Source organism: Penicillium rubens (genome assembly GCF_028828025.1).
Source record: "Penicillium rubens strain IBT 27055 chromosome Unknown utg000004l_segment0_segment0, whole genome shotgun sequence".
In the NCBI taxonomy this organism is placed as follows: Eukaryota; Fungi; Ascomycota; class Eurotiomycetes; order Eurotiales; family Aspergillaceae; genus Penicillium; species Penicillium rubens.
In genome coordinates, this window is record NW_026890602.1 from 2,042,842 (window position 1) to 2,056,431 (window position 13,590).

At 48.6% G+C, this 13,590-nt stretch overlaps 5 protein-coding genes across 5 annotated transcripts; 4 read left to right on the plus strand and 1 right to left on the minus strand.

Annotated features, from left to right (window-relative positions):
* Positions 1-605: 605 nt before the first annotated feature.
* On the plus strand, positions 606-2,226 carry N7525_010745 (CoA-acylating methylmalonate-semialdehyde dehydrogenase; the record flags this gene model as incomplete). Its single annotated transcript, XM_002561270.2, has 2 exons — positions 606-1,760; positions 1,813-2,226. The coding sequence occupies 2 exons, from the start codon at positions 606-608 to the stop codon at positions 2,224-2,226; spliced, it is 1,569 nt and encodes a 522-aa protein (XP_002561316.2).
* A 730-nt stretch (positions 2,227-2,956) lies between these two features.
* N7525_010746 (uncharacterized protein) lies at positions 2,957-3,958 on the plus strand (the record flags this gene model as incomplete). The annotated part of the gene is made up of 5 exons (XM_061215206.1): positions 2,957-3,168; positions 3,228-3,461; positions 3,521-3,595; positions 3,671-3,870; positions 3,918-3,958. 5 exons carry the CDS (start codon positions 2,957-2,959, stop codon positions 3,956-3,958), a joined length of 762 nt encoding a protein of 253 aa, XP_061067718.1.
* Positions 3,959-4,672: 714 nt separating this feature from the next.
* On the minus strand, positions 4,673-6,031 carry N7525_010747 (uncharacterized protein; the record flags this gene model as incomplete). The annotated part of the gene is made up of 1 exon (XM_002561268.1): positions 4,673-6,031. One exon carries the CDS (start codon positions 6,029-6,031, stop codon positions 4,673-4,675), a length of 1,359 nt encoding a protein of 452 aa, XP_002561314.1.
* A 459-nt stretch (positions 6,032-6,490) lies between these two features.
* On the plus strand, positions 6,491-6,679 carry N7525_010748 (uncharacterized protein; the record flags this gene model as incomplete). Its single annotated transcript, XM_061215207.1, has 1 exon — positions 6,491-6,679. The coding sequence occupies one exon, from the start codon at positions 6,491-6,493 to the stop codon at positions 6,677-6,679; it is 189 nt and encodes a 62-aa protein (XP_061067719.1).
* Positions 6,680-10,057: 3,378 nt separating this feature from the next.
* On the plus strand, positions 10,058-12,645 carry N7525_010749 (SLC26/SulP family anion transporter; the record flags this gene model as incomplete). Its single annotated transcript, XM_002561266.2, has 2 exons — positions 10,058-10,513; positions 10,573-12,645. The coding sequence occupies 2 exons, from the start codon at positions 10,058-10,060 to the stop codon at positions 12,643-12,645; spliced, it is 2,529 nt and encodes an 842-aa protein (XP_002561312.1).
* Between the last annotated feature and the right edge of the window lie 945 nt (positions 12,646-13,590).

Here is a 13,590-nt window from a genome sequence, read left to right on the forward strand (position 1 = left end):
TCAGCAGCGGTAGGGGACTTATAATATCAGAACGGTACGGCTCTGCGAACAGGTATAAAGCAAGGGTCCAAATTACATCGTAGTATCCATATCTGGCGACCCACTTTATGCGATCGCCCCGCATCTGCGCATATTCCTTTCGGTCCGAGTGTGCTCTACAAGTGCCTGGTCTCGTGCGCGTTGGAGCGATAAGGTATGTACATTCACATGAGATTCACCGCAATGACCGCAATATCCGGTCCGCCGCATCAGCCGCAACCATCCGTATAGATTGGCCTTTCTTTATCCGACAGGTAGACCCGAGGCTTGTGTGTTGGACGAACATGGGGAAGCATGGGGCACGACGGCGTATGGTAAACGTTGGCTCTGATACCTTGGATCCACTCGAAAGGACCGTGCCAAAGGAACCTACCGAACAAGTCCGCAATATCCGTTTTGATACTCCGTGGAGCGGACAGCACACAAGATAATCGCATTGAGCAAGTATATCCCATAGCTCCATAACCCTTTCAATACTAAAAGGTAATATGCCGCCACTTTGAAAGTAATCGTATTCTCTTCTTCTTCAATAACAACTTATTATCCTGTGGGCTTTAATGATAAGAATGGCTACGAATACCGCCGGAACCGCCTCGACAGGCACAAAAGTGCGCATGACACATGCTCCGATTGTCTCCCCTGCCGACACTCCCAATTTTCTGGACAATGAATTTGTACCGTCCAAGGCTACCCACTGGATTCCTGTCTATGATCCCGCCACCAACAATCTGGTCACGCGCGTCCCTCAGTCTACTGCAGAGGAACTCTCTATGGCAGTTTCTTCAGCCCGAAACGCATTCCCGGCATGGAGGGCCACAAGCATCATTGCACGACAGCAAATTATGTTCCGCTTTACCCACCTAATCAAGGAGAACTGGGACCGCTTAGCCGCATCCATTACATTAGAGCAAGGCAAAACTTTCAACGACGCTCGGGGAGATGTTCTACGTGGATTGCAGGTGGCCGAAACTGCATGCGGCATCACTACTCAACTCCCGGGTGAGGTTCTCGAAGTTGCTCGAGACATGGAAACAAGAAGTTATCGAGAGCCTCTTGGGGTCGTCGCTGCCATTTGCCCATTCAACTTTCCTGCCATGATTCCTCTTTGGTGTATCCCGATTGCAGTCGTGACAGGAAACACTCTGATCTTGAAACCGTCAGAGAGAGACCCCGGTGCTGCTTTGATTCTGGCCGAACTTGCTCGAGAAGCAGGTCTCCCGAATGGAGTCTTGAATATCGTTCACGGTGCCGTGGATACCGTTAACTTTATTATTGATGAGCCTGCAATTCGTGCAATCAGCTTCGTTGGTAGCAACCGTGCTGGTGAATACATCTACTCACGGGGCTCAGCCAATGGAAAGCGGGTTCAAGCGAACCTTGGTGCTAAGAATCATGCTGTCCTTCTCCCGGATGCAGATAAAGAGACAGCTCTTAATGCTATAGCAGGTGCTGCATTTGGGGCGGCGGGACAGCGTTGTATGGCACTAAGTGTACTTGTGACGATTGGCGAAAGCTCTAATTATATACCAGCACTGGTTGAGAAGGCTCGAAAACTAGTCGTGTCTGCTGGTTTCGAGAAAGATGCCGACGTCGGCCCAGTGATCAGTTTCGAAAGTAGAAGGAGAATTGAATCTCTTATCGCGAGGGCCGAGCGTGAAGGAGCGTCAATTCTTCTAGACGGCAGAGGATGCAAACCAGAAAAGTACCCCCAAGGAAACTTTGTGAGTGATAAACGCTTGTACCTCACATTTCTTCTTTACTGACTCTCGTTAGGTGGCCCCCACGGTCATCACCAATGTCAACACCAACATGGCATGTTACAAAGAAGAGATCTTTGGTCCCGTGTTAGTTTGTATCTCTGTGCAGACCCTAGAAGAAGCCGTTGGCCTTCTCAACGCAAATGAGTATGGTAACGGTGCATCTATTTTTACCAAGTCTGGCTCGTCGGCCTCGTACTTCCAAAAGAATATCGAGGCAGGACAGGTCGGTATAAATGTTGCAATTCCAGTTCCGCTCCCTATGTTCTCCTTCACTGGAAACAAGAAGAGCATTGCGGGGGGTGGCGCAAATACGTTTTATGGAAAGCCTGGGCTGGCATTCTACACACAGCAAAAGACTGTTACTAGTCTTTGGCGCCGGGAAAATGTTCATTCTGGAAAACAGGTCGTCATGCCATCCCACCTGTGATTTGCCACCGCGTCTTTTCTTCACTAGGACAATAAGATCGTACCTTCTTTCCTATAATCGAGCAATCAATCAATGTAAAATGACCATGTTTCTCAACCCCTCTGTCTAATTTATGATTCGCCGTTTCAAAATATATAACGCGGACTAACAGAGACGGATCCACAACCTCGCGAAACGGCCCAGATAGGAAACTTTTATCACGTGGATAAGCTATATATATCTTCCCGTGCCCTTGTGAAGCGACGATCACTATTTCGACCACTAATATGTAAAATGACTCCACCACAAAATTAGCCTTATAGGGTGTTGATACTATTGGGTAGGGTCAATGGAGCAGAAGGGAGAGAGTTGTATTGGAGAGAGAGAGCGAGATCCTACAACTACTATCCATCTATCTACGAGGGGGTCGATGCCTGGACCCACATGCATCCACAACATAGGTGCATATGGCCAATCTATTCCCCTTAGGGTTAAGCTAGTTTCCTCCTTGGGTCAGATTGCGAACCTCCTTCTATACGAAGTGGACCAGCTACTCTAATTTATATCAGAATATTTGGAAGGTGACTCACGCTCATTTCTTTGGAACCCACAGTTCTTCTTGTCGGGAGTTATATAAGATCATAATTTTCAGAGCTCGAAATTCTTTATCTAGTTTTCAAACCGACCCTATCCCAACAGCTTTCTACGCCGGTTGAACATTCTTTTCCAAGCATCTCTTGTCTTTCAAATCATGGCCTTCAACCGTATCGCTGTCTATGGCCACCGTGGATTCGTTGGCTCTCGAGTTGTTGCTGCTTTAATTGCCTCGGGAGCTCCAATCACTGTTTTGCATCGCCCTAGTTCGGATACTTCCAATCTCCCCGATCATGTGAGAAAGATTGAAGTCGACCTTCTTGATGAAGACGCTTTGGTTGGTGCCTTGCAAGACATAGACATTGTGATGTCAGTCAGAGCTATTGCGTATCTGTACCTTTGCGAATCTATGCTAATGGACTTCTCAGTTCTCTTGTTGGAGACGGGGGTACCGACATACAGCATGGCTTTGTGAAAGCCATCCCTAGGACTAATGTCCAGCTTTTCTCCCCTGCAGATTGCTGTCTGCGGTATTGTGAGCAGGGAATGCGCATGCCCTGTATGAAGGCAAAAGAGAAAGTCGAAAGGGCTTCTAAGGATTCTGGAATCCCAACCTCCGTCATCCACGTAGGGAATTTCGCTGAATTCACCTTAAGTACACCGTGAGTCATTAACCGACCACTCGGGATGTTTATCCGTTACTGACTTTCATAAATTATAGGGCAGTGGGTATCGATTTGCAGAATAACATATTGGTCTACACCGGCAACTCTGCTACCGAAAAAGTTCCTATGTGGTGCGTCGCATTTTACCCAGAGACTCCTTCTCATCTAAATAATTCCTTTGGTCTGACTAATCTAATTCCTTGTAGCACCAAGGACTACGTAGCAGCTGCGTACGTCGACATATTCACCACCAGACCTATATCCACTATACAGAACCGGACCATCACCTTGTCAGAGCTTGCACCAACAGGCATGGAAATTGCTGCGATCATGAAAGAGAAGCACGGCAGAGACCCGTCTATTGCGACACGAAGCTTGGAGGATGTCAATCGAACGATCGAGGATTGTATCAGCAGGGAGAGTAACTTCGCTGTCCCGGCCTATTGCCGCAAGATCTGGGGAACGGGAGAAATGATGAAGATGCTTCCCGATGATTTATGGGAAGTCAAGGACTACAGGAAAGCAACTTTAGAGGACCTTGTCATAGGGGGAAGATTGGAAAGCTACAGAGCCATACCCGATGATGTGTTGGAGTACCTAAGAAAGATGCTCTGAGACATGTTGTTTGATGTCTCAGGCATCATATGTTGATAGAACCTAGATAGTCAGCCTGCACTCTCTCTTTCTCTTTCTCCTCTTCATCCACCCGAATACATACATTGCTTTCTCTACTGAGTCTTACATTGTATCGTATTCTCTAGGAGGTTATGAGCTTCTCTCTTGCTAGCTGGACCACTAGCAACTCGTTTTTCTGAAGCTTTCACACGGCCCACCTCCTCGATACCGTCCCGTAAAGAAGCCAAGTTTTGTGCGTGAAGATTCTACACGGAAGTCTAGGAAACCTTCGACCCGCCGGAAAAAGCTCCGTTTAGCTTTACCGATCAACTATATGAGCGCCCTCATAAAAGCGGCGGCAGCTAAGATAGGAAAACCCCACCCAGCAGAGGAAATCAAGTACGTATTGTATAGTACCTATGTATGTCCAAGATCTTGAGTTCTATTAGTCAAGTTACTAATGATGTTTGGCCTCCTGGGAGATCTTTCCCTGGCCTACTAGACCACGACACCTCCGAGGCTCGAATTGACGCCAGACCCAGCACGCACCCGACCTCTAAGCAATACAAAGTATTATGCAAAGCACAACAAGTTTACTGTGGCACTCCGCCAGTTCCAAACAGCTCTAATTTGATCCGATCTGAGGTGACTGAGCGCGCTCTCAAGGCTGCTGACGTATCGCTCATGAAGCCTTCGGGGCCGCAGACGTAGTATTCCGTGTACTTGTTGTCCAGATACAGGTCAGCGTCTGGGCTCAGCTTCTCGAGATTCACGCGTCCAGAATGATGATGTGTGATCCCTTTGGTGTCCTCATCGGAGAGCTGGACGGTGAAGAGTGTCACCTGGATGTTGCGATGCTTTTTGCTTAAAGCTTCGACATGGTCTTGGAATGCACGTGCTTTGGTGGTACGTGATCCATGAATGAAGTGAACCTTGCGGTCAATGGAGCTTGCAACAATAGTGTTCAAAATTGACATCATAGGAGTGATTCCTACACCAGCCGACAGCAGCACAAGAGGATGTGTTGACTGCTCAGAAGACAAGAAGAAGTCACCGCGCGGATGGGATACTTGAATGACATCTCCTTCTTTGGTCTCATCATGAAGAACGCTCGAAACATAGCCGAGGGGGTTCTCCAGGCCCGACGTAGAACCTGCCCCTGTCTCTTTCTTGACGCTGATTCGATAAAAGTCCGATTGGGGCTTGTCGCTGAGAGAGTACTGACGAGGTTGTAGATATTTGAGTCTAGGAATGTCGACTTTCACCGAAATGTATTGACCCGGACGGAAGATTGGCAGCGGTTCATTATCGGTCGGCTTCAAGTAGAAGGACGTGATCTCACTGGACTCGATATTCTTCCTGATGACGATAAAGTTGCGCCAAGTAGTCCAACCAGAGTTTTCTTTGTAGAGAGCGGCTTCCCGGCTGATCAGAACATTCGCAAGGGCCCCATATGCAGTTTCCCAGGCGTCATGGATATCCTTTGTGAATGCACTGCCCAAAACATCTTTCATGGCGCGGAGTAAATACTCCCCGACGATTTCATAGTCCCCGGGTGAAATATACAAAGATGCATGCTTGTTGCAAATCAATTCAACAGCAGGGCCAAGTGCGGCCAGGTCATCAATATGCAAGGCGTATGCATAGAGAGCGCCAGCCAAAGCGCGAGCTTGGTGCCCACTAGCCTGGTTGGCGGTATTGAAGACTTCGTTCAATTCAGGATGCTCAGCAAGCAAGGTCTGATAGAAAACGGACGAAATTGTGTACCCATGCTCTTCGAGGACTGGAATGGTGGCTTTGATGATCTCAATCTGTCCAGGCGTGAGAGAAGCAGGCCGCGGAGAATGTTTCAAATTTGGCCGGTTTCGAATAGCGTTGATAGAATTGAAGATAAAATATGCAAGCGCAGAGCCAACGAGCACTCGTGCAGGGATGGTGACTTGAGCAGACATAGCGGGATATGCATCGAAGTTTCCTCGCTTCAACGGTAGCCAAGGAACAGGTAACAAAGACTTTGGGGAGTAGGGGAAGACTCTTTTGTTGACATCGAAAATTCATTGCGGTTAGCCACCGGATGTGACCAGCACTTTCCCGCAATACCCGCTGGAGAGACGGTACAGGTGGAGAGAGGCGAAACAACATTGGGGAGGCCCACCCAATGCCGCGGAGGTAAATGGAGACATTACAATGTCTCGGGCACTATGGTTTGTAAGGACCAAAGAGCAGGAGTAGGAGAGTTGTATCGAGGTGGAGCAAACTATCTACCTGTCAAACGAGGTGTTGGAGCCTGGGGCACCAACTCCACAACAAGATCTCGTGGGTGGGTTTTCTATTGTGTGGTCTGTTCTCTTACATTATCTTTTGGCTACTATGATGTGGCTAGGTACTGTCTGATACTGAAGGAACAAAAAATGGCACTTTCGTGGGCTGAGAAACTGCTCGGCTTTGACCTTTACTGGGTCGGAGAAGATCATCCCGAATACAAGAAAGTGCTTGCGATTGAGTACGGGACGACAAAAGCGTTATCCGTGCCAGAGCCATCCCCTGAGCAATGGAAGGTTGACCTGCGGAACCATGTAATCCTTATGCTAATGACTTGACCGAAGAGGTATAATGTCTCGAGTGGCAGTGAGGGTAACAAGCCGCAAGATATTGAAGATAGGTGACTTTCTTGGGAGAGGCGACAGGCTCGCAATAGAGATACGTCTTTTGTCGTGACCGTTGACCTGATACCGGGTTGCATGGAGTGGGATTCCTGTCTCAACGCAAATTCTGGGATAACCGGAGACTGTAGGGATAGAAACTTAGACTGCTCGACTTCCTGAATCAAATCGATAGGGTAGGTCCGTTCAGTAATTTGATGAACAGAAGTCCAAACTGGATAGACAGTATGGCCAGGGGTGGCTAGGGAGGAAATTCTTGGGATGGCCAGGTCTCTCTCACTCCCTGACGCCGATAGACCAGTTAGATCAGACGAATGACATTCACCTGATTGCCAAAGTTGTTGCTAGATGACGAAAAAGGATAACGCGATTGTGTCACCACGCAATAACATTTGGACAAGCACTACGGAGTAGATATCGAGCTCTATTGACTTCAAGCTAATCAATAAAGGGCCCGATCAGACCACCTAGACATACTACAGGGATTATACCAATTGCGAAAGAGGAGTGTTGTTCATCTACGACCAAGTACCTACCTTGGTCTCACGCTTTGAGCATCTGTGCATTATGGCCAAGAGCTATAAGCTCACCTGCATCGAAAGGAGGCATGACTATATGTTCTAGAACAGATCCAATTTGGCGTACTTACTAACATGTCTGTTAGGTGTTACCTTCTCCACAAGGGCCGGAAATGCTTTGGGTAGGACTGATACCGTTTCCCTTTCTTGTTTCCCTTGGCGATTCAAAATCCTACTTCGTGGTCATTCTAGCTTTCCCTTAGGGAAACAAGGGTTAGGAGAGCTAGGTGAATGCCTGCCCAGAAAGGTCGATGGCTACTCCTTACATACAGTAGCATCGAGCTGCATCCTCGGTATCCCCCGCAAAAGCGACTTCATGGTCACCCCTGCATATGAATGCAAGCACCCGAGGACACCTAGTGTCTCGTGCCACCTCATACGGACACGAGAAATGGGATCGAGGCTGTTCTGTTTTATGGCATGCTCGGGGGGTAAGACCTCCAAATCTTTCACAAGATCCCGTATCGATATCCAGAAGTGGCGCAAAGCGGACCCGGGGACCAAGGACATGGGATCTCGAGAGATAATAATGAGGCTATGTGGTTTTAGCGGCAAGGGCGAGAAGTGAGTCCAAAAAAGAAAGCAAAACCAAACCAATAATCTAACCAACTGAATCACTAGTTGATATAGATGCCAAGGTTCTCGTAAGAAACAAGCCAGGCGCCATCCCGTCTAGTCAAGAAGAGGCTAAATCCGAAAAGCATCTCCGAGGAGAAGCGCAATGCACGATGTCCTCGTATAGCGGAGATCATGTTCCCATGAGCACGGTTGTGCAACCATAACCACCTGCGCAGCTGCAGATCCGACCATGTCTTAGAGTCAGCTGCCTGAGATGAGATGAGTGGCGCGACGCCACATTATTTCCTTTTTCCTTCTCCCTGTCGGCTGTATCTTCTCTTGTATGTCGCAATAATGTCTAGTGAGGTGGCCAAGAGAATCCACAGGTCATGGATATGTATCTATGCAACCTGGGTAGTGGCAGGAATGTCTTGCGTGATATGGTCGAAAGTGCCGAGGAATGCACCGGGAAGACTAGCGAGCGACCGAGATGGAAGAGGTAAACAGAGATATCTGATACGTCTGCAAGAACGCCAAGAGTGACATGGGTAGCCTCGTGGCACCATTAAGTTAAGGGCGCAGCTACAGTAGGTAGCACTGCTTTACTCCGTAGTACTTTGGTATTTAGCATATCTCGCTAGACGCGGGCCAACTATAAAGCTCGATGACGTGATTTAGATCTTGATTGCGCCTTTACAAAGTGGGAAAATATGCAGGGGAACAGGGGAGAGACGTGCCTGTTCTAAGCGGCATATTCAGATTGTATACGCCTCAAACCTTGGTCGTTGGAGCATCTGTTATGGCACAAGAGACAACTGCAGCCTCTTTTCTGCTCTACTGGGTTGAGATATCATTAGCCAAGGTTCCAGAGGCCGATCACTCAGAGATAGCGTGGCTATGTTGTAAAAAGGCAACGGTCTACGGGATACTCCGTGTCTCCCTACGGAGTACTTCGTATGCACCTAACAGATAGAGTAGCGCCAAGGCAAAACCCCACGCGAGACTTTAATTAGAATTTAAAACGAATAGACCACTCGGCAACAGGGACCACGCGGCAAATGATAAATATGCTCTACAACATTGTAGATCCCGTTAGGTGTGGAGCTGTACGTTATAAGGATATTCCAGGGTTCCAAGCTTCTATATAAAACTTTTAGGGAACCTTGGAACCTTGGAACCTTCGGAAATGAAAATGCAATTATGTAATTTGATATTCGAAGTGAAGGCGGTAAAGGAATAAAGTTAATCAGCTTTAAAGAACCTTGGCCAGGTGGAAGATTCCTGAAACAGAGAAGAACCTCACAAAAACGTGGAACCTCTGCCCTTTCACCATCTCGCCTGCAGATTGCGTGTTCTAGAGGGTCCGTGATTGGTTTGATGGATCCACTTGTTGATCTTCTTGGGGCAAATCTCATCAAAGCGCGTTATCATTCGTCACCCACAGTTCTTGGCACTGCGACAGCTTCTCCCCAGTTTGATCATTGAGGACATTCCATATTTGCCGAATTGATGCGATTTACATGACCTATTTAAGTGAGAAAAATATCATGAGAACAATGAATAGTTTAATAGCTGTACATGATAGTGCTTCAAGCAAGCAGCACATAACATCCAAGTTAATCCCGTCTCCATCTCGACCATGGGCCCCGTGTAAAAAAACGGATATACTCCACGACCCGTCGTCATTCTTCCAGACCGAGTGGGACCTGTCGGGTTTACGCTCGTCTGTGATCAACTGGGATCATCGGACTCGGCTGCCGTGTGGGAAATTCACTCTGGCTTTTTAACAACGTGGACTTTCAGCCGGTTTTTACTTTTTTTATTATCTTACGAGGTACTTTGCTCAAGTCTCTCGTATAACCCTTGCTTGAATTCAACTCGGGCCAAGCGGAATTTTCAAATCTTAATCTGAATCTGGAGAGCTTAGATATTGCGCCATTTGGGATCGAATCACGCATCCAACATTCTTTGCTTTTTTCTTATTTTCTTTATTTTCCCGGGTTGTCGCGCCATGCAGAGTATCTGATTGTCTGATTTGACATTCTGTTTATATTCTTGATCATCACCACATTTTTTGGCGACTCTATCCTCCCACCAGTTCCCAATACACTCCCCGTGGTGAAGCTTCGTCCACACCCGGCTTTTGATATTGTCAACTCCGGTCTGCACAAGCATAATCATGTTCCAAAAATGGGGCGAAGCCAATTCCAATATTGGGCAATCCCTGGCCAAGGTCCTCGGGATCAAGCTCGCATACAGAGACCCTCTGGGTGCTACTGGTGAAACCGTTACAAGAGGAGAATCCGCATTTTCCATGGGCACCGTCGACACATACTCGTACAATGAGCCCGAGCCAACAAGCATTGACTGGATTCGCGAGATCACCCCATCGGGAGCCCAACTGGGCAGATACTTGCTCAATCTCTTCCCTTTTCTCACGTGGATTGGCAACTACAACTTGACATGGCTGTGGGGCGACTTGGTTGCCGGTATCACCGTTGGAGCGGTCGTTGTGCCACAAGGTATGGCCTATGCTAACCTGGCTGGACTGCCGGTCCAGTACGGTCTGTACTCCTCGTTCATGGGAGTTTTGATCTATTGGTTCTTTGCGACGTCCAAGGATATTACCATTGGGGTGAGTGATACTCCGACCGGCTGAAACCAAAGTAACATATTACTGACCTCATCTCATAGCCCGTGGCCGTCATGTCGACTCTTACCGGAACTATCGTGACCGAAGTCCAGGATATATACCCAGACTATCCTGCACATCTGATTGCATCCGCTCTTGCTGTCATTTGTGGTGGTATTGTTCTAGTGATGGGTCTGCTGCGCATCGGATTCATCGTCGATTTCATTCCTCTCCCTGCTATTTCGGCATTCATGACCGGGTCGGCTCTGAGCATTTGCTCGGGACAGGTTCCGACCATGTTGGGCGAGACAGCCGACTTCAGTACGCGCGGTGCCACTTACGAGGTCATTATCAATACGCTCAAATACCTCCCCACTTCTACGTTGGATGCTGCTATGGGTGTCACTGCCTGTGCAATGCTCTACATTATCCGCTCAGTATGCACTTACGCTGCCAGAAAGCAGCCTGCTAGGGCGAAGATGTGGTTCTTTGTCTCGACTCTTCGCACCGTGTTTGTCATTTTGTTCTACACTATGATTAGTGCCGCCACGAACTTGCACCGCAAGGATAACCCAGCGTTCAAGCTCCTCGGATCAGTCCCTCGAGGATTCCAACAGGCCGCCGTGCCCACTATGGATGCTAAGATCATCAAAGCCTTCGTGGGTGAACTTCCAGCTGCGGTCATCGTTCTTCTGATTGAGCATATCGCTATTTCCAAGTCTTTCGGCCGTGTTAACAACTACACTATCGATCCCTCTCAGGAATTTGTCGCCATTGGTGTGAGTAACCTTCTCGGGCCTTTCCTCGGTGGCTACCCCGCGACTGGATCTTTCTCCCGAACAGCTATCAAGTCTAAAGCTGGAGTGCGGACTCCCCTTGCTGGCGTTATTACCGCGGTTGTGGTGCTCTTGGCTATTTATGCCCTGCCCGCTCTCTTCTTCTACATCCCCAAGGCTTCCCTGGCTGGCGTCATTATCCACGCTGTCGGCGATCTGATCACTCCCCCCAACACTGTCTACCAGTTCTGGCGCGTGTCTCCGCTTGATGCGATTATTTTCTTCATTGGTGTCCTTGTCACCGTTTTCTCCTCCATTGAAAATGGTATCTACTGCACAGTCTGTGTGGCGGTTGCAGTCCTGCTTTTCCGTGTGGCCAAAGCCCGCGGTCAGTTCCTGGGCCGTGTCACTATCCACTCCGTTGTCGGAGACCACCTGTTGGATGGCGATGGAAAGTACGGATCGTTTGGGACTAACAAGACTCCCTCCGACGACGAGGAACACCACCACCGAACGATCTTCCTTCCCCTCAACCATACTGATGGCTCCAACCCCGATATCGAAGTGGAGCAGCCCCTTCCTGGTATCTTCATCTACCGCTTTGCCGAAGGGTTCAACTACCCCAACGCCAACCACTACACCGATTCCCTGGTTGCGAACATCTTCAAGAACACCCGCCGAACGAACCCGAACACCTACAAAAACCGCGGTGACCGTCCCTGGAACGACGCTGGTCCCCGCCGCGGCAAGGAAGGCAGCGACGACGACTCACACTTGCCTCTTCTCCAAGCCGTCATTCTGGACTTCTCTTCCGTGAACAATGTCGACGTGACCTCAATCCAGAACTTGATCGACGTACGCAACCAGCTGGATATGTACGCCTCCCCTCGCACCGTGCAATGGCACTTCGCACACATCAACAACCGCTGGACAAAGCGCGGCCTGGCTGCCGCAGGCTTCGGTTACCCGACACCCGTCGCTAGCGACGGCTTCCACCGGTGGAAGCCCATTTTCAGCGTGGCCGAGATCGAAGGCAGCGCCTCAGCCGCGGCTCACGCCGAAATCATCGCCAACCAGCGCGATCAGTCCCAGAAGCCCTCGGATATCGAATCCGGCTTTAAGTCCGATTCTAACACCACCGCGCGCGAGACCGACGGCATCGAGACCGCGTCCGAGGACTCCGAAGTCATCCGCGAGGACAAGTTCAATCGCGAGATCACGGACAGCAAGGCGTACCAGCGTCGTCCTAAGGTTGCGCTCGTGCAGGGCATGAACCGGCCTTTCTTCCATATTGATTTGACCAGCGCTCTTCAAAGTGCCGTTGCCAATTCCTCCGACGAGATTCCTCACATTGAGTGATTGGTTTTTCGGCGCTTCATTTCTTCACTGCATCTATTGCTTGCTACCTCTCTGCATCGATCAGTTGTTCCTCCCTGGCTTGGAGTCTGATCTGAAATACCCGATTATGACCTGTTAATATCATGTTCATCCTGGTCATGTTTTATTTTCACATTTTCGCCTCACCTCTACATTTGTCACTTAGCATTGTCTATATTGGATGTATCCCATGGCATTGACCATGGACATCCTGTTATTGTTGTGGATATTCTTTCAGCGTTATTCCCTTGGTTTGTGTGCTGGTTTATTTGGTCGGGTCTTGTTTGTTGACCCTTTTGAATCTCGGAAGAAGCGGATTGTTTAGAATGGACTTGGTTCCTACTTGGTTTCTTCCTAGGGAAATGCATACCCCTTTTGATTGCTTTGTTTTTATAGACTTTGCTTGGTGAATATATCCCACCTTATCGTTTGAACATGGCATGTTCTTACCTCAATCCCCAATGCTCGGTCCTCCACGTAATCAATCATTGGCAACTCAGCCTTCAGATCTGCTCAAATGTCAGGTAGTTATCTGATTGATAATGGATCGTCCCCAAACACGCCCTTTACATGTCAACCATCTCCACATCCTCCGAGGCTAACCGCGCAATCCCGGGTGAGGTCACCCCTACCATGTCTTTTGTCTACGTATTTCCAAGGGCTAGTCGAGTTTAAGGAAAAGCTTTAATGTTTATTAAATTCCAGAATATGAATCAGGGGAAGCTTGCAAGGTTAAATTACTTTAAACGATAAACCAACATAATTTCCCATTTCAGACTGGCACCTTCCGAAAACAGCCATATTATACCATTTTCAATCGAAGTTTCTTTAGCTAAAGGCCCAGATGGATCCGTAGTAGTTCCAAGACTAGTAAGACTGATATGTCCGAGCCCCATCTCTTCTTCCTACACCCCCAAGGAGATACAC